This window comes from Carassius auratus, chromosome 4 (assembly GCF_003368295.1).
Source record: "Carassius auratus strain Wakin chromosome 4, ASM336829v1, whole genome shotgun sequence".
In the NCBI taxonomy this organism is placed as follows: Eukaryota; Metazoa; Chordata; class Actinopteri; order Cypriniformes; family Cyprinidae; genus Carassius; species Carassius auratus.
Window position 1 is genome coordinate 23,191,165 of NC_039246.1, and position 21,313 is coordinate 23,212,477.

Genomic DNA, 21,313 nt, shown 5'->3' on the forward strand with positions numbered 1-21,313 from the left:
TATATATATATATATATATATATATACACACATATTTTTTTTTTTTTAAATCTAATGTAACACTTAGGATGTATTGGCAGATGTTAAGTTTACTATTTGCCCATTTCTGTTTATGAGTATATCCAATTAATAATAAATAAATAAATTATAACTGTAGTATTTTGATCAGTGTTTATTCATTTTCTAATGTATAGGAAAATAAGAGCTCAACAAAGATTACATTTCATACCATAAAATGGCTCAAATTATATTATTAATCTAAAACATATCTAATCCCATACCTATATCTAGAATAACAAATAGGCTAAACAAACAATACACACCATAATAATTCCATATTCCACAATAATATTAATAATTTTTTTTTATATTTAATAAATTATGTTTGATTTTATGGATAGCTTTATAAATATAATATACATAATTAAAGGGATATTATTATGCTCAGAACAATATTCAAATAAATCATCCTTTTTAATTAATATGTATATAGCCTATTTATTTATTTTTTCTTTTAAACTGAAGGCAGAAACAAAAAAGCATTCCACAACAAACTTTTTTTCTTCTTACAATTTAAAAGATGACATAATACAAACAAATGACATAATAAAACAATAAACAACATAAACAATGGAAATGAACTGAAACGCTTGTGTATATAGTTAATTTTATATAGTTTAATAAATATATTCACAGTGTATTCAAGACATTGTTTTAATGATACACAATAATATTATCTAATGTAAAAAATAATTTAACCTTTACTAAATATGTATATATATATTATTGCAAAACAAGAACAGTAACACAAAATCAGTTAAATTCATAATAGCATCAAAGGAACAAACAGGAAGGAGGGGAGAAACTACGGGGGATAGCTGACAAGAAATTTCCATAAAAAAATAAAAAAAAATTATTATTATATGTTTTTTTTTTTTTTTTTTTTTTTTCAAAATTTTATTATGAACAATGCACAGGACAATAGGTACAGAGAACACTACAAATACTGTGCAACCTGCACAACAAAAAAAGAAATGTACAGACCAGAGGATAATAACATTAATTTATAGAAGGGGAAAATTAAAATATATTCAGTTCCTTCAGGAGATGAAATGTTCTTGTAGCCTTCATATTTTGCATGTTTTCTATTGTTTTGTAATATGTTTTAAAGTCCAGATGAAATACATTAAAGCTAGGTTGTGAATTAGACCATTTACATTTGTGAATATGGTATTTTCCGAAGATAATAAACAGTTGAATAACAAAAATTAAATTTTTGGACAAACCACATAAATAAAAGTATAACATGACATCAAAAAAATTATTATTATATGTGCATATTACAAAAATAAACGCCATGACATAGTGTGACGTACATTTCAAGACCGATTATTATTGGCTGATCGGATTTGGGCGAGCCTAATTATCATGGGGTGCTCCTGCGCATGCGCGTTCATCCACCGACGCGTCACACAGTCAACATGGACCCGACGGTGAAGTGGTAGCGACGGACGCCTCTACGAGTCATGTTTATATTCTCCCATTACGACGCTTCATTATTCAGAGGAAAACACTCCGGTTGACCGGAGGACACCTAAAATGTACAGCTTCGAAAATCTGCCGCCCGTCCGTGGATAAGTGATTGATGAGATACCGGTCATGGCTGGATTGATCAAGAAACAGATCCTGAAACATCTCTCCAGGTCAGAGCTGATCCCTTCCTGACGGGCTTTACATACATACCGCTGCTCCATTAACACGAATCATGGTTTAAAGGCTGAGATGAGTCCTGCTGATGTGTCTGGGCAGGATGACATGCTGATGGGTCATAACTGGGCTTTGACAGCTTGCCAGACAAAATGCTGTTGCACTGGGTTGATGTCAAAACACACTTTGGGTTTCATGTCTCCAGCCAAACGAGTCTTTCTGCTCTCATCTTAGTGTAGTTTTTTTTGTGGGTCAGTGGGCTAGAGAGCGTGCTTTTTGGCTTGAAATAATATATATATATATATATATATATATATATATATATATATATATATATATATATATATATATATATATATACACACACATACACATATTTCCTCTGCTTTGGAAACCACCCCTCATTTCCTTCAGACAGGTTAGATCATTGGTATGATTTAAGTGGATTCATGACATTCCATGACAGACTGAACCCATTTCTAGCCCTGTGGTGTATCTGGTTGACACTTAAAGGTCAGTTAATCAAGAAAGAGTCTAGTAGGATGCCACGTAAACCAAGAATGTATGAATTTGGCATCTTAACGTTGGCTTGTAAAAGTTTTCCACATGCATGTTTTAGATATAAGTGATGATTCATGATTCATCCATGCATATTTAATTTTTAATTTTAATTTTTTTCCCCAGCATTTTTAATTTTAAATGCCATAACCGGATCTCCCAGGTGAAAACATTAGACTTTTCTGTGGTGATGTATGCAGGACTTCTCAAGTCATTTACTTAAACGTATTTGCTGCTAGCTCACATTCACCTGCCTCCATCAACACCCAGTGTTTCGACCTGCCCAAAATTTTTTATTTTCTGATATGCCATTATACTTTGACATATGTACATATATTTACATCAAAACACAGAAGAAAATTCTGTCACTATTTAGGTTTCAGCACAACTTATAATATTGGGGTGGGTGATGTGTCCTTTTGCATATCTAGATGCCCAGAATTGGACTCTTTTTTTTTTTTTTCTTTTTTTTTTTTTTTGCTAATCTCAGATTATTTTGTATATATTGGATTTAGACGTGATTACTATTTTAAGTATTTAAAGATGGAAATTAAACATTCAATACATACTTTCAAATTTTACCCCCCCCCCATGTTGTTCCAAATGTGTGTGGCTTTCACAAATACTTGGAAAACCATTGGCTTCTAAATCAACATTGGACCTCCTTTAATACACAAGACATGGATCTGCAGGAGATATGTAGAACTTTATGAATGACAAGCATTCCAGTTCTGTTGAAATCTGTGGGACTTTTAAGGCCATAAATGACAACTATAAAGACAACTATATTAGCATGCACACTAATCCATGGTAATTTTATCTTTATTTTAAGTGTACTCTACAGTTTAGTCAACTGCGTCTTTGGTTGTCAATGGTTTTATCATTCATCAGCTAAAAAAAGTTGTTCTGGAAGCTATTCCAACAATGTCGCTCTTTGGTGTCAATAATATTTGTGGTTTGAACTTTTCAGCCCTGTAGACTCCAATTGAATTTGAATGAAAACTGGGTAGATCGTAAAGATGGGTTCAACAGAAACAATGTTTTTCCTTTGCGGCCGAGTGCATGTTGTTGTGTCAAATGGTTTCACTGTTGTGTGCCATTGTTGTGTCAGTGCTTGAGACCAACCTACCTGCATTATTTATTCCCTCAGTGGAGCGCATCCAGATGAAATACTACACCTGTCCATTCAAAATGACAACAGCGGCCATTTGGTATAATGGTGACGTGTGTCTCATGGTGTTCCTCATTTGATAAGCAATAGCTCGATCCAAGATGTCGACTGGGCAGCATGATAAAATAAAGATGGTGTTGGATGGCATCTCGAAAGGGTCATATCTTTAAAGTGTGCCCTTCGGGTTGATGTTGGTTGCACACTCTGCATTTTTTGGAGGAATAGTGGCGCTCAAGGCCCCCTAAAATGAATAGTGCACACTATGGACCTAGACTTATTGTTTATGATGTTGTGTTGAATTAATTTAACACTGAGGGACTTTTACCCAGACTTTGACCTACACAAAATCAAGTATTCCTCTTGCGGCGGCACTTTTTCAGTCTGTAATAGTCTCATATTTATTGTTTAGCTTATCAGTAATTTCCAATCGCCCGATACAAAGTGGACTTCAGAGGCTATGCACCCGTCTTGTGTTCGATTTCAAACCGCATATAGTGTAAAACAATATGGGGAACAAGTCAACATAGCACTTCACAGGAAATAGAAAGGGAAATGTACCCACCAGTCTTTGTGCACCACTTTAGGGCTACACAAAGTTTTCATAATTAAAGCAGTGAAGCTATTTTAGACAGTGCTTTAGGTTACGTATTCTATTTATTATATTATATTATTAAACATATAGTATGTTGATATTTATAATATTTTTATAATATTCTTATGTAGGCCTATATAGTTTAGTTGTTGTACCTGATTTAGTGAAAATCAGAAGAGGAAGCTGTAGGCAGTTGTCAAAGGAATGAAACATGCTTGGCCTGTCTTTCTAGTCTCTGGCCCCCATTTTAGAAGATAAATCAGATAATGCAGACCTGTCTGTAAGTGTGTGTTCATGGCTAATCATTGTAAAATCAGGGTAGAAACTCTTGTGGTGGTCAATGAGGCTGTATTTACATTATTTATAACTAGTTTTCTGGATAGCACATCATGAACTCCAAGCCAGAATGAGAAAATATTTCCGTCAGAGAATTCTTAAGATAAGGGTTTATCTGAAGGATAGTTCGTTTATTCAGTAATGTTATCATTTACTCGCCATTCTGTTGTTCTAAACCTGTATGACCCAAAAGAGCTGCTCTGTTCTATAAAACTGTAGTGAATGGGAACCAGGGACAGTCAAGCTTCAAAAAGTGTTTTAAAAGACAAATGTCATATTCCAAGCTTTCTGAAGCCATATAAGATGTCTCTGGGAGGAATAGTTTGAAATTGAAGTCATTCATATTTTTTTCCCTGACAGATGTAGTCACCATTCACTTTCAATGAATGGAAAGGAGCAACATGAACATCTTACTAAACTTCTTCTTTCGTGCTCCACAGAAGAATGGGTCATTTAATTTAATAAATTAAGAAGAGTCAAGTCACAGAATCATTAAAGTAACACGAGACTCAACAGCACATTTGTTCCTTTACCAAAAGTGTTTTAAAGTGGAAGAATGTGTGAAAAATCAATATTTACAAAGAAAAAATGTAATGGCTTGACTGACACAATTGACTAGCTGCTTCCCCGGGTGCATTTTCTGCAGCAACGGTCACAAACGCTGACTGTGTTTTAGCATTGATTAGCTGGATTGCAAGATGATTGACAAGCAACATGTGGCACTTTGGCAGCTTTTGGTCGATGGCAGTCTCTTCCTGTTACGCCAGGATTCACACAAAATCAGGACACAGGGTTTGTTCATATAATCAAGCCGAGCTTTCACATGAACTGAAGCGAAACTTAAAGCACCTCATTGGATTTTTTCAGCCTTTATCATCACCTAGCCAGAGGGAAGTTGGCTGATCTCACCTGTGCACTCAAGGCCTCAGAAAATGCTTGTGTAATTTCCTCTTGATTCACCCTTTGGTGGATAGACTTGGGTGTTTTAGCTTCACAGTCTTATAAGGAAATGCAAGTCTAGGCCTACATATTTTCCAAAATGCCTGAGTTGGAGGGTTGTCAAATGTCGACTGTGTTGAACAGCTAGTCAGCCTTAAGAAGAGCCAATATGATAAGGGAGAATTTGTATCATAGACTGTACTGAATACGATGCAATTAAAGACATCTTTCTTTAGAATTGACTAAAAGTTTTTGAAATTGTTTTCATGAACTGATTTAAAACTCAAATGCAATATGAATAAAAGCTTGAAAAATTAAACAAAACTTACATAAGTTGCTTTGGGTGCTACAGTAGCTGAAATAAAATGTTTAAGTTGAAGTACTACAATTACTAAATCTAAAACGGGAATTACAAATTAAGGTTAAATTGAAATATCAAAAAAAAAAAAAAAAAAGAATAAAAATGTCATAAGCACATAAAGTTACTAAAATTAAAAATTGCAACTGGAAATATGTTTAGAAAAGCCATTCAAAGCATTAAATAATACTGTAATAGAATGTGAATAATATTAAAATAAGGTTGCATGCAAAACAAACGTAAAGCACAATCAGCTTGGTCTGATTTATAAAGAAATGAACCTTAAAAGCTGTCTCTTGTATTCAGTTAATCACAACCATACAGCGACTAACTCCTAGGAGTTGTTTCTTTTAATTAATAGTTCAGAAAGCTGAGTTAATGGTTTGTATTAGTCTGAAACACTGCCCTATATAATTAACAGTATTAGCAGAGAGGTGATTTTTTTTTTTTAACTGTGAACATTAGAATTTGTAAATATACCCAAATGAATCACTGCTTCTTTTATAAAGACGCTATGTTATGCCCTCCGAGAAGTTAATGAAATGTTTTATTGGGCATACGCCTAGGTCTTTTTGTTTAAATAGCAAGCGATTTAGTTCTGGTTCATTTCTTGGGTTGATCAGTGCTTATAGGTCATAAAAAGAGCAATCATTTCTTCTGTCTGCGGGAAAGCCCGTCTGTTCTCTTTTACCACTTCTATACTGTTTATCCTTGCTGTTGTCGACGTTATCGCCATGACGACCTTCTTCAGGTTCTTTCCCCCAGCTGTTGTTTTCTAATGACTCCCATTGGACGCAATTTTTTTTTCCTGCCCAGAAATTGTCCACGCACCTCTATTGACTTGGGCTTGTCTAAAACCTTGTTCTGAGATCTGCTGGAGATGCTCAGGAGATTTCAGGACGGCTCTATGAGGCCGAGTTCCCTCTTGTGAGTGTGGAATGTTTGTTTGTGTGTATCTTTGTGACATTTGCAGAGGGTCTATGCGGGCGTCTGTCATCCTGTGAATAACTGCTGCGTCTGGGCTATTCAGAGCTCTCCTTCTGTGTCCTTGACGTAAAGCGTTAGATTAATAAGTCACCATAACTGGGGCATAATCTCTTTTAAGCATCTCTTTCAAGAGATGCCCACACTTTGAAATTCATCCAGTGAGAGCAGGGACACAAGCTGCTATTATGGTTGCTATTATATGATGACTTTTTTTTTTTTTTTTTACTTGCTACATTAAAAAATCAAACATGGGAAATTTACTTTTTCGAATACATGTTTCTGGTTATATTATGCATGTCAGGTCACACTCATAGTATTCCAAAAGAGAACAAAAATGTTTGTTTTTGTAATCTATAATCTAAATGCTTGACCTTTCAAACAACGTTCTATTTCAAGTGACATCATCAAGGCCGCATACGTTTCAACCAATGATTGCAGGGGTTGAGTTTTTCTTTCTGAATATCACAATTATCAGAAGTGCCTAGACATAGTAAAACATTTTCTCACAAGAAGACACTGTGTCTCATCTCCTGATTTTTTGCCAGAATTTTAGTTAATAATAATCTATTCAGTATTGCCTTTTTCAATCTTATTGCTGTTTATACCATTTCATAAGATCAATATGTCACTTGAGGCCAGTGATTCTCTCTGTTAAAAACCCTTCATTGCTGTATGGTGAATATAGCCCAATTTGATTGACTTTATGAAATGGTAGCAATTTTAAATAGAACAGTTGCATTCTGATATTTGAATTTTAAAATGGTCAGTTAATGTAGTTTATACCTGTTTACAGTAACTTTGAATGTGTCTCATCCAGTTATTAAAGGAAAAGTTCAACCAAAAATGACAATTTGCTCACCAACAGGCCATCCAAGATGTAGATGAGTTAGTTTTCTTCATTTGAACAGATTTAGAGAAATTTAGCATTACATCAATCTTAGTGAATGAAGCCATCAGAATGAAAGTCCAAACAGCTGATAAAAACATTACAAAAACCCACAAGTAATCCACACGCCTGCAGTCCATCAATTAATGTCTTGTGAAACGGAAAGCTGCATGAAGAAACAAATAAATTGCAGTCCATAATCCTTAATAACCCTCCCTCTGATGAAGAAGTTCATCTTTTGCTGTCCTCTCGCATCAAAATCCACCGACATACAGGTGCTGGTTATACTGTATAATTAGAATATCAGCAAAAAGTTTATTTATTCGACTAATTCCATTCAAAAAGTGAAACTTGTATATTATATCCATTCATTACAAACAGACTTACATATTTCAAATGTTTATTTTTTTTAATTTTGATGATTATAACTGACAACTAAGGAAAATCCCAAATTCAGTATCTCAGAAATTTGAATATTACTTAAGACCAATACAAAGAAAGGATTTTTAGAGATCTTGGCCAACTGAAAAGTTTGAACATGAAAAGTATGAGCATGTACAGCACTCAATACTTAGTTGGGGCTCCTTTTGCCTGAATTACTGCAGCAATGTGGTGTGGCATGGAGTTGATCAGACTGTGGCACTGCTCAGTTTTAATGAGAGCCCAGGTTGCTCTGATAGTGGCCTTCAGCTCTTCTGCATTGTTGGGTCTGGCATATCGCATCTTCCTCTTCACAACACCCCATAGATTTTGATAAGGGTATAAGGTCAGGCAAGTTTGCTGGGATACCATGGTCCTTAAACCAGGTACTGGTAGCTTTGGCACTGTGTGCAGGTGCCAAGTCTTGTTGGAAAATGAAGTCGGCATCTCCATAAAGTTGGTCAGCAGCAGGAAACATGAAGGGCTCTAAAACTTCCTGGTATACTGCTGCGTTGACTTTGGACCTCAGAAAACACAGTGGACCAACACCAGCAGATGACATGGCACCCCAAACCGTCACTGAAGGTGGAAACTTTACACTGGACCTCAAACAAAGTGGATTGTGTGCCTCTCCTCTCTTCCTCCAGACTCTGGGACCCTGTTTTCCAAAGGAAATGCAAAATTTAATTTTTTTCAGAGAACATAACTTTGGACCACTCAGCGGCAGTCCAGTCCTTTTTGAAGCGAGATGGTTCTGACTCTGTCTGATGTTCAAGAGTGGCTTGACACAAGGAATGCGACAGCTGAAACCCATGTCTTGCATACGTCTGTGCGTAGTGGTTCTTGAAGCACTGACTCCAGCTGCAGTCCACTATTTGTGAATCTCCCCCACATTTTTGAATGGATTTTGTTTCACAATCAAAATCCTCTACAGGGTGTGGTTATCAAGCCCTCCTTGTGCAAGGTGTCAATGGTGTCTTTTGGACAACTGTCAAGTCAGAAGTCTTCCCCATGATTGTGTAGCCTACAGAACTAGACTGAGAGACCATTTAAAGCCCTTTGCAGGTGTTTTGAGTTAATTAGCTGATAAGCACCAGGTGTCTTCAATATTGAACCTTTTCACAATATTCAAATTTTCTGAGATAAAGAATTTGGGATTTTCCTTAGTTGTCAGTTATAATCATCACAATTAAAATAAATAAACATTTAAAATATATCAGTCTGTGTGTAAAGAATGAATATAATATACAAGTTTAACTTTTTGAATGGAATAAGTGAAATAAATCAACTTGTTGATGATATTCTAATTAAATGACCAGCACCTGTATTTGTTCAGAACTGTTTTGGACGGTGCTTGATCTGCACATATTTCTTAGCTGATTCAGACAAGTTAACCTTTTCAATGGAGAAAGCAATATTTTGGACAGAGGACTTGTATTTTAAGTTTAAGATGAATTTTATTCCACATGTAGTCATATTTAAATGCGCACAGCAAAATTAAACCCATTAATTCAGATACTGCATACATGTTCTAATGTGTGAGTTTATTCTATGGAGCTTTGGGCCAATTATGTGATAGTTGATGGAATGAATGGGTGTCTGTGCATCTGACAGTGTGGTCTTGTGCTTTTAGGCCAAACACTGCCCTCATATCAGTTCAAGAGTGCTGGTATCACTGGGACAGAATGTGTTGACTGTTTAAACACTGCTCGGTTTGTAGGAGCCTGGTTATACATTTTCAATGGGATTTTTGTCATCTAGGATGGGTCAGTATGGTGGTTTACATCATGACGTTGGAGAAATGAACTTTTAATTTGTACATGACCTTCTTCAACACTTAATTATCTTTTAAAAGCGAATATAGGCTATTAGAACCAAATAAAGATGCATTTACCTCAGTTTTGCTAAAAGATTACGCAGGTGTAGTTAAATATAAGCCTGTACCTGATGTCACCTGGCTGGCATCCTTCCGATCTCTTCACGGTAGTGACGGAGCGTTCTTAGGACGGACCTGATATCTGATATCAGAGATCGAAGGTAGGCCGTGTCTGAATGAATATTTAACTGTTTGCAGAGCACGGCTACGTAACCCGGAGGCCAGACTATTCACATTTCGTTTTGAACTGGCAGGTCTATGGAAGTTTTCACACTCCCTGTCTCATGTTTGGTTTTGTTTCACACACAGAGTGATGAATAAGCCCACGCAGAGCTCATTGAACAGCGGCGGTTTAATAATTCACTCCACAGTTCTGTGGAGACTCAGAATAAAGGAAATTTGCCTGCCTCCTCACCATTCAACTTTTATTTTTTTCTGCTTCCTCCACACATCTTTTAATACAAAAATAAATCGCTAAACAGTCAGTTTTGTATAAGTGTAATTTTTTTTAAGTAATTTTTTTTTTTTGCATTTAGTTTTGATTGAATTAAAATTTTATCTTAATTGCATATAATTTCCATTATTTTTATTTAACTTATTTTTATTTTATTATTTTTTACATCTTTTTACATTTGGTTTTCAAATAGTGTGTTTAGATTAGTTATATTATAATGTTATTAAATGTTTAATATGATTTTGTTATATTACAAGTTTGATTTTCTTTAATCTTTTTATTCTTTCTTTTAAACTGAATTGAATTTAAGTACATATCATTTTTCATTTGTTTTATTTTTAAATAACTTTGACATTTCATTTTAAATTGTATTGTCTTATTTATTTATTATATATGTTATTAATTATATTATAATATACCTTCATTTATTTAATTGTTTGTAATATAACAGTAGTATAATAATTGCATTATTATTTTAATTACATGCCTTTTTTAATTTATTTTATTGGGGCCTATTCCATAAAACAGATTTACCAAATAAACCAGGCATATTCAGTTAGTCTGATTTATTTTGAACTAAATCAGATGACAGTTAGTCAGATTAACTGAAATGAGCCTGGTTTCTTAGGTAAACTTGTTTTATGAAACAGGCCCCAGGATTATTAAAAGAGATTTATAGGAAAGCGAGTGCCATGGTCCCCGACATTTTAGACATTTTTATCCAGTTTTTGGAACCTTTTTTGGAATCCCTTCTAACTTTACCTACATGAACTAAAGTACAGTAGATTCTAGGTTTCCAAGCCAGTGGTTAGACTGGTTACCTCAGTTTTAAACACTTAGCTGTCTCTGTATTTGAAGCTTTGAAGTTATTGAAGTGGTTAGTGTTGTTTTGTCTCTCAGTTATTAGGCTTTAATAATAAACATGTGGTTCTTTATATAGAGCTCATTGTTTGATTCTGTAAGAGTGAGATAGTTGTGAAACAGGATTAACCAGCCATTTAAGGGTGTTCTCTCAATTGCAGATTACACCTAGTCTGGGACCTAATTACAATGTTAACGGTGACTCCTAAAGGAGCAATCATTTTTAGTCTAGCTTTTGGTTTAATATGTGTCAGACTCGAGAGAGAACTGTACGCTGCTGTTTTAAACTGCGACTGTGTGTGTGTTACTGCGTTTAAACTGGGCTGAAGGTCAAAATAAACAGGCCATCCGACAACTTCAAGCTATTCATGACTCACAAAAACATTTTTTGCCCAGGCTAACGTTGACCTTGGCCACATCATAGGCTTTGAGTGACCGGTTTTTCCACACCCTGACCTGTTTGTGTCATTAGCCTGCCGAGCGAAAACAGCTGAAGGAAATGATAACAAATGAGTTCTGTTATCAGCCTCGGTGCTGAGAGCTGTGCGGGAACACTCTTAAACATTAACTGAAAAATCAATGCGCACAGAAACAGAAGGTCGTGACCTCTGTGCGAGCTCTCCTCAGATGCTCCGGGTCACCGAAACCAATGTGCATTTGGATCCTCAGGGTGACTACGTTCTACATCGTAGAGTGCTCCAAATACAGTATATTCATTTAATTGTGGATAGGATATCGGCAGGGCTAAGATGAAAAACATGGCCTGTCTGTGACCTCCAAAGCAACTTCCCCCGTTGGCAGCCATATTTGTTTTAATTGTTTGTGAAGTTTCATTTTTACCCATGAGAGGGTTTGGATCTCCAGTAAAAGAGCACAACCGTGGAAGCATTCACCCTCCGCTTAATGACCATGATGGGATGGATGGATGGATGAATAATGAATGAATAGCTTCCAGTGTAAGACAAATGAGCAGCAATAGTTCTGGATTGCCTGAGGCTACAGTGTTAAATGATGTAAAGAATTATTTCTGATTTCTTTATACATTAACCATCCATTCTACACGAGCAGGCTCTGTTCAGGATGAAATCATACCTAATAATTTCACATAGTTGAAGTTGAATCTGAAACTCTCCGTTGAAAATGAACGACTTCCAGTAAATTCATTTTAAATGGTTGTTTAGTGTTTTCAATTTCTTCTGTCAAAATAATTGTCAAATATATATTTAAAATGATTTAATTCAGAATCAAACACACATTCTTAATATTAAATGAAGAGCCATGCTAAATAAAGAGCCATGCAGAGTCCAGTATTTCTTAAACATATTGTGCTGGTTTAACTAAAGGTTAGGTAACTTAAACAACCAGGTTTTCTTTGATTGCAACATATAATCATTGCTGTTAATACTAGTGTCCATCATCTGTTTGATTACGTCATTAAGTGAATTTTACCATGCATTTCCGACATATGTACATCAATTTGATGTAGCATTAGCTACTAATAAAAAAAAAAAATAGAAACCAAATTTTCTGTAAAGCTGCTTTGCAACGATTTGTATCGTGAAAAGCAATATACACAAAAATTTCACTTAATTGAATTGAACTGAATTGGTTTAAGCTCTCTTAGGAAATATTACTCTGCAAACACCTTTAGAGAAAAGTTTTAAGTTTATCGTTAATTAATAATAATAATTAAAATAGTCTAGTCATATGAATTAATATTGATTATTAATTCTAATTTAATTTAAATGTTGATAGAGTATTTGTTAAGTTCAGGTATAGGATTATGGATGTAGAATATGGTTGTACAGAATATGTACTTTATGATACTAATAAACCGCCAATATTGTAATAGTGAGAATTGGTCCCTAGTATATTGTTACCATAATATTATTTTAACATTTTTATTATTATTTTTTATTATATAATGCTGTATTAATGTTGAGCTCATTGTGGCTATCCATTGAAAGTGAAAAGTGTGTGTGTGTGTGTGTGTGTGTGTGTGTGTGTAATTCAGTGAAAATAGCTTTTTCTAGTAAGTAATGTCTTTAATAACCCATTACTGAATTTAAGGATATTTGAATCTCTCTCTCTCTCTCTCTCTCACTCTCACACTCACACACACACACACACACACAAACTCACAGTTCTCAAGTGGTGGGTGGTAGCAGCACAGCGCACCGGTCTGCTTGCTTGTAAAGCTGTAATTACAGTCAAGAGAAAGAGCCATTAAACCATAATGAAAAACTGCAATGTGCTTTTTTAAATTCTTTTGCCTTCCTCAGTCTCTTTATTCATCTTACTGATTTTATTCCCTGATATCTCCTTGTTCCTCTTTCTCTTTCTCTTTTCTGCAGGTTTGCTAAGAACCTCTCTCCAGATAAGATTAATCTGAGCACTCTGAAAGGGGAGGGCCATCTTACCAACCTGGAGCTGGATGAGGAGGTTTTGCAGAACATGTTGGATCTGCCCACCTGGCTCGCCATTAATAAAGTCTTCTGCAACAAAGCCACCATCCGGGTAAGAGACGCCCGTGCTTCTTGATGACATCATCACCATGTGTCCCTCTGACACCAGTAGTGTAGAATCAGCTGGGAAGATAATTAAGCTCCGCTCTCTAGACTTGTACTCCGTCATAGGACTGCATAGACAATATTGCTGTTGTGTAAAACTCACTTAAAGATTACTTAAGACTTACTTAAAAAATATAAGCTGATAACGTTACATGTACTCTTTAGCAAATCTTTAGTGAAAATTGTTAATTTAAATTTTCAGTGTTACATTTTTTATTTTGACAATTAAAAAAAAATCTTACAATTTTTTTATTTACAGAAGCCATCATTTGAAGTTATTATTTTAATTATTACTAAAAGAAGAATAATGTAATTAGTATACATTTTTAATTATTACTGCTGTTAGTATTATTAATAATAGTAATAAAAGCAGTAGAAGTAATAAAAACAATAATGATTATAATATATATATATATATATATATATATATATATATATATATATATATATTAAAAGTACATATTTTAACATAACTGCAATACACACTAAGCAGTCTTTTGAATTCACATTTGATCGTATTGGTTTTAGTATTAATAATTATAATAGTAGTAGTTGAAGCAGTAGTAGTATTAAAAACAATAATAATGATGATAAAATAATAATAACAATAATGTATTATTATTATTTATCATTTATTATTATCATGGCTATTAATAATAGTCATAATATTTTTAAACAATCTTATACACCGGCTTTCATCATATTTATAAGTAAATATTTCCACATCCCCAATGCAATACACACTAAGCAAAGTCTTGCACCACATTTAATAAAATTAAGAAACCAGACAGCAGGTTTGTGGTGAGGGAAGAATGTGACTGAGCTCTGTAATCTCAACAGCAAATTATGACAGCACACTGACCACACAAACCTCAATAGAGCAAAGACACAATAATACTTTTAATTGCTCAGTATTGTCATAACAATGACTCCACAGTTGCAGGAAGCATTGTAGTAAATAAAACCTGACATTATAGATGATGCTTTAGTTACAGGAGCAAATACCACATGATTTCTCTGTGCTGTTATTTCGCTCTATAGAGCTAATGCTAGACAGGCTGATCTTGTAGTTTTACTTTGTACTGTACTTCTCCTTGAGCTTTCCCTTTCTCTCTTCCTCTTTCTGTCCCCAGTAGACCTTTCCATCCTTCACTCTGGCATCAGTTATCTAGTGGTCTGCTGCAGTTTTCCATAACCGTTATTGGCCATTCCTCCATTCTTGTCTAGACATGCTCAGCCACGTAGTTGTTTAATGAAACCTCAATGGATTTCATTGTGTCTATTGATAAAATACGATAGCCACAGCTGTTCTGAGGGTCAGTGCGGCCCTTATGCAGCGATCTGACTGGTTAAATGAAGCTCACGCCTTTATAATGACTGACAAGAGAGAAAGGATGTACTATCTTTGATGAACCTCATCAATAGATCAAGTCTTTGAAATTCTTCTTATGCTATGTTCGGCTTCTCCTTTTTTTTTTTGTTGCTCCCTATGATCTCCTAGCATCAGTTTTAGTATATTTCAATGCCTAATATTCATGCTGCTTTAAGCTTTTTAAGTCTCTCTACTTTCACATCCATATTCCAGTGCAGAGGAAATGAAATACAGCTTTTTTTACATTCTGCTCTTTAGAGATGAGTGCATGTGTGTTTCTTGTCCTCTTCTGACTCTTTTTAAGAGGAACGTACAGTTTTCTCCCTCTGGCAGTGCTCCAGGTGCTTCTGAATGCTCACTGACACACACTGGAAAAAACTCTCTCTCTCTCACACACACACTCACTCTCACCCACACACACACTCTCTCTCTCTCTCTCTCTCTCTCTCTCTCTCTCTCTCTCTCTCTCTCACACACACACTCAGACACACACACACACACACACACACACACAAACACACAGTTACACACAAAAACACACAAACACACACACACACTCCTTAGAAGTTAAATTAGTAAGGGCCTTTCATTAATGCAGTGATGTTCATACTAAGCAAACCAGTAGAGATTATTAGATTTGAAGAACATAAATTATTAACCTTTAAATTATCCTTAAGTCGATTTTTGACGTTTCACTATATTTCTGAGGGTGTTTGGCTGTCACAAATATATCCATAAAAGGAATACAATAAAGGCAATCTTTAAAGTGTGTTTTTATCTAGAAAATGTAATGTTATTAACACACACCAACACAGACATGAGTAAACGCATCATATCTTAGCAAAGCTAATGCAAACAGTGTCTAATTACAGGCTGTGTACTTAATAATGAAGAACAATGTTGGATGTACTGTAGATATATTTTTCCTTTGTGTATGTGTGTGTGTGCACTAGATCCCATGGACCAAGCTGAAGGCTCATCCAATCACTCTGGTAATAAGAATAATAAGAACACTTTATTTTAAATATTTTGTCTTTAGTATTTTTTTTATGTTGTTTTGTCTTGCTGTTTTTTATTTTGTTTTGTTTCACAGTTTTTGTTTTGTTCTTTAGGTTTTTTTTGCTTTTTTGTTTTTGTTTCAGAATTTTGTTGTTGTTTTGCTGTTTTTTGCTTTTTGTTTCATTCATGTTATCTTGTTTTTCAGTTTTTTTTTTTTTGCCGTCTAGTTTTGTTTTTTGTTTTTGTTGTGTTTTTTGTCATTGTTGCTGTTTTGTTAAGGCATAAAAGACGTTTTCTGCAGCTTAATATTGCAACTTTAAATCATGTCTTTCAGACTTTGGATAAAGTCATCATGGAGATGAGCACCTGTGAAGAGCCTCGTCCTCCCAACGGCCCATCACCCATTGCAACAGCGTCGGGTCAAAGGTCAGTTTCAGTTGATCAGCTTTATCTGCCTTGATTTGTATCTCTCCTCTGCTGCTTCCTGTTTTTATTGGTTCCTTCTGCAATGGAAAACCTAGAGGTATAAAAAATCTGCCATGGAAGATATTACTTCTTTTTGTATTTGTTTTTGTTTGTTTGTTTGTTGTAAGAGTTAGATATTGCTTTTTGGCTAAATCTTGTTGTAGTGTAAAAATTGTTCGCAAGACTAATATTATATGTTTATTTATAATCTTATTCTCTCTTTGCCAGTGAATATGGTTTTGCGGAGAAGGTTGTGGAGGGCATCTCTCTCTCTGTGAACTCCATAGTAATCCGCATCAGCGCCAAAGCTTTTAATGCCTCCTTCGAGCTCTCGCAGCTCCAGGTCCACAGCGTTAACACCAGCTGGACCGCCAGTGACCTCCGATACACACGCATCCTGGACCCCACACGTGGAGAGGTGACAACAGATACCTATGGTGTTGTGGAGTCTATGAGCTATGTGTTTATATGTTAACACCATGATTTGTTTTAGATCCTAACATTTAAGGAAGTGAGCTGGCAGATGATCAGGATTGAAGCGGACGCCATCCAGAACACAGAACATGAGGTTGTCAGCGCCCCCATACGCCTCATCACCAACCAGTCAAAGATCAGAGTCTCTTTAAAGAGGAGGGTAAGGATGCAGACATGCTCCTTTTACATGCTCAAACAGAAAAATATGGTTAATGTTCAAAATCAGATCCAGCTTTGGATCACTGTACCATCATGTGTATTTTTGAGAGAGTGTGTAGCAATTGTTCTTCTGTGGATCAGCTCTGAGCTCTGCAGGCAGCCGGGATGCGTTTCTCTGTTTCTAGTTTGAATATTGGCATCTGATTAGAGGGTTTTATTTTGGTAGCATCCAGGCCTCTCAGAAAAACAAATGCAAATAAACTCTGTACATTTAGTATGGTCAAATTATACAAGATTAAATGCCATGCAATAGGGAGCATATTGAAAATCTGGGTTTTGAATTCCTTCTTAAATCTGAAAAAATAAAAATAAAATAAAAAATGAAGTCAATAAATCATCCTGATGTAACAGTAAGAGAAATATTGAAGATTCTAAAATAAAATAAACAATAAAAAGCTTGAATACTGGTGTCATTAATAAATAAATAAATTGCAATAAGGTTTCACTGTTATATGGTCTTGGCGAACGAAAGAAACTTCTTTAAAAAAACATTACTTATGATTTCTATGATTACTTGGCCTCATGGCTGTATGTCCATGCTTTTTCCAGATGAAAGACTGTAATGTTATTGCATCAAAGCTGATTCTGGTCATGGATGACCTGCTGTGGGTGCTGACGGACTCTCAGCTCAAGGCCATGGTGCAGTACGCCAAGTCTCTTAGTGAAGCCATGGAGAAATCAGCCGCACAGAGGAAGAGCATGGCCCCCGACACCACACAGGTGTGTGATTCATGCCACTTCCTCATCCACTTCACTAATCAGCCTCACCACCTGTTGCAGACTACCTCTTTTTAAAATTTTTGCTTTCTATTCTCAAAATAGTATTTTGGTGCCCCCTACTGGTGGAACATTTTATTCCTACAATATACATTAGTGATTTCACCTTTTTTTCTGTGTTTTTAGGTAACCTCGGCGCCCCCCTCAGCCCAGCAGGTGCGCACACAGCAGGCTTCAGCCACAGCAGATCAGAGTGCTTCTATGGCACGGCTGTTTAACGCCCATGATGTACGTGAGACCTCACACCACCTCCAAATCAAACATCTCGACCTGCATATCTGCGATGACACCATTGACAACGACAGAGGTACCACATATGCACACACAATTCTGTTAACACCAAAGTTAGTTATACAGTTGGGTGTTAAGCTGAAATGTCTTTTTCACTCTGCAGGAATTAATAAGAGATTAGATGGTGGTGCAGTGCAGTTGTCCTTCAGCTCTATCAGCATAGATTATTATCCCTACCACAAAGCTGGTAAACTCCTCAAACACTTTAGATTATTACTGTAATAACACGTTAAACAGGAAGATGTTCAGTTTATGAAAACATCATTCTTTCTCTCTCTCAGGTGAGACCTGTATGCACTGGATGCATTACGGTGAGGCCACAAAGTCCCGTGAGGCCTGGGCCTGTTCTCTCCTGGATGAGTTCAAGTCTAATTTGGAAATGCTCAAAAATGCAGTCAGTGGTCAGACCCAGAGCTCCCCTCAACATGGTGAGAACGTCCTTCCCATAAGCACACCTTGATTGGCTGATTTCATCTCATTATAACTGAAGAACAGAAAATGGATCAATCTCATGCAACCTATCGAGAACATGTCTGGACCATTTTTGACCCCATAATATATATATTTATTTGTTTTTAGAGGGGGATTTTGGGGTGGAATGTGATCCAGACACTGTTTATTTAATTGACAGCTGTTAATTATAGATGCATACTGTAGATCTGGATATCTGCTCATCCAAACAGTCGATAAAGCAAGTATTTGTGAAACTTTATTTTAAGGGCTCTTCACAAAGACACTTTCAGATGATGGGTTGTAGCTCTGTTCATGGCTAACAAAAGTGGCCACTGAATGTATAGCAGGGTCTTTGTATAAGGGTCTTTAGCTAAAGTGTTACAGGTTTTAGCTCAATAGCATATTATGGCTAATATTTATATAATATGAGTATATTATTATCATGGTTTTAATTTTGAAGTCATTAGAATGTGTTGTGGTCAGTAAATGTGTCCTGGTAGCTGCTAACACCTGTCCTAGTTTGAGAGGTTTTTTGCGTAATGGGTTCTGTGTCCCCAGTCCATCAGTCGATTGTCTTAGAAGCGAAGGGTGGAGAGATAATGGTTAGGGAGCTGGACTCAGGCCCAGATGGCTTGTGGCCGCTCTTCCCCACGGCCAACTGCTGCTGGTGTCTGGAGACAGGTAGCTCTCTGGTGTGCGTTTGAGGTGCCTCACAAACACATGGCTGTGGTTTGTGCAGTTGGCCCACTGTGTTTGTGATGTCTAAGTTTATGTGTTTCCTACAGGAAAGATCTCCACCAGCTCCAGCACTTCCTTCTCGCCCCCACCTGCACCGAGATCCCAACTCATGTCCAGCTCAATTGTGCTACAGATAGCAGATTTCAGCATCTATCAGGTTTGTATGGAAGAATACACATACAATATGTAGTCGATTCAAATTCATATGCATTTCATCGAGATGCATCAGTGCTGTCATCACTGAGTAAATGATGAAATATTTATTAATAAGTCACCCTTTAAACGTGTATTGTTACGCTGTGTTGAAGGTGTCTACAGCAGACCAGTCACGCTCAAGTCCTCAAACCATGATCTCCTGCAATAAGAAATCCCTCTACCTCCCCCAAGAGATGCCGGCTATCCATGCTGAATTCACAGAGTACTACTTCCCGGATGGCAAAGACTATCCTAGTAAGACAGAAGTGACAACCTCCATCATAAATGCTGACAAATCAGAATAATCACTTAATATCTCAGTTCAACTCAAGCATTCCATGAATTGACCTGAATAAACTCTCTCTGCAGTCCCTTGTCCCAACCTGTATGTGCAGTTAAACGCACTACAGCTGGTGCTTGACTCTCGCAGTCTGGTTTGGCTCAATCTGTTTGCACTGGACCTTCGTCAGAGCTTAGAGCAATTTATGGAGCTGTACAAACTCAGTGACTCACAGAAACCCGACGAGCATGTAGATATCAGAGTGGACGGACTCATGCTGAAGGTAGTTCTTTCTTACATTGACTTAAACTGCACAGTTTAGCTTCATTCCTAATCAAATGGCTCATTTCCACTGAGCAGTACGGGTCAGTACAGTTCAATATGGTATGATTCTGGGCTTGTTTGCACTGCCAGCAGTACCCTTACTTGATAGACGGGATGTATGCCAGAAAGTAGTGATCAAAGTCATTCTTGTGAGAAGGAAAAAAAAGTGAAATTTTCTGTGTATGTGTGTGAAAATATAAAACTATAAAAATACACGTTTTTTTTTTTTCGCACTCTTAATGTAGACAAGCCCAACATGAATGAGCAGCATAAAGGAATGAGTGAAGGAGGCCTTGTTTACATTATTGATATGTATTTTGGATTACAAGTGTACTCTAAATACATTAAATACAAGTGTAAACACCAGAGGAAGTGAAGCAACAAAAGACATTTACATTTAATTTTTTTTATTTATAGATGTAGCAGACACTTTTATCCAATATAACTTGCAGTGCATTTAGGCTACACATTTTTTTTTTACTAGTATGTGTGATCTCTGGGAATTGAACCCATGACCTTTTGCGCTGCTAACGCAATGCTCTACCACTGAGCCACAGGAACAAAAGACAGCTTATTTTCCGCCTACTGACCTAACAAATAATCACAAGATGTGGGACGTGCACTTCTCAGACGGTATTTAAACTTTGACGGCCCGAATCAGAAGTGTTATTTTCTGATAACAAAAAAAGAAACCGCAGTAAGTACAAGCAGTCGTAATATTAGTGCGCAATAACTTTAGCCCTCCCGCTCATGTTTGAACTTCAGCAGAGGGATCCGAAATCAAATAATCAGCACCACGGGTAATCTAGTCAAAAGTGACCAAAAGTGGGCAGAAGGGACAGATTAAAATGCCAGGTGTAAATGGGTATGTGTCTTCATTGTCCACTTGTGATCTGATCAACCAAAATGCGTCTTAATACCAATTGTAAACAGGGCTGGAGATGCATTTACCATTTACCATTCTGCAGCGAGTCTAGCTCCACTCATAATGTAATGAACTACTGTGCTAGT

At 36.2% G+C, this 21,313-nt stretch overlaps 1 protein-coding gene across 3 annotated transcripts in view; it reads left to right on the forward strand.

Moving 5' to 3' along the window:
* Positions 1-1,449: 1,449 nt before the first annotated feature.
* The window catches only part of LOC113063172 (UHRF1-binding protein 1-like), a 34,813-nt gene continuing 14,949 nt past the window's right edge, over positions 1,450-21,313 (forward strand). For 2 of the 3 annotated variants that reach the window (XM_026233402.1, XM_026233410.1), the window contains exons 1-13: positions 1,451-1,703; positions 13,500-13,662; positions 16,041-16,079; positions 16,421-16,512; positions 16,780-16,969; positions 17,045-17,185; positions 17,794-17,964; positions 18,148-18,328; positions 18,416-18,499; positions 18,594-18,740; positions 19,551-19,660; positions 19,812-19,953; positions 20,068-20,261. In XM_026233402.1, the coding sequence (XP_026089187.1) occupies positions 1,660-1,703; positions 13,500-13,662; positions 16,041-16,079; positions 16,421-16,512; positions 16,780-16,969; positions 17,045-17,185; positions 17,794-17,964; positions 18,148-18,328; positions 18,416-18,499; positions 18,594-18,740; positions 19,551-19,660; positions 19,812-19,953; positions 20,068-20,261 (1,698 nt within the window). In that variant the 5' untranslated portion in view covers positions 1,451-1,659. Of the gene's footprint in view, positions 1,704-13,499; positions 13,663-16,040; positions 16,080-16,420; positions 16,513-16,779; positions 16,970-17,044; positions 17,186-17,793; positions 17,965-18,147; positions 18,329-18,415; positions 18,500-18,593; positions 18,741-19,550; positions 19,661-19,811; positions 19,954-20,067; positions 20,262-21,313 lie in introns of all 3 variants that reach the window. The other variant, XM_026233394.1, reaches the window with a different exon arrangement.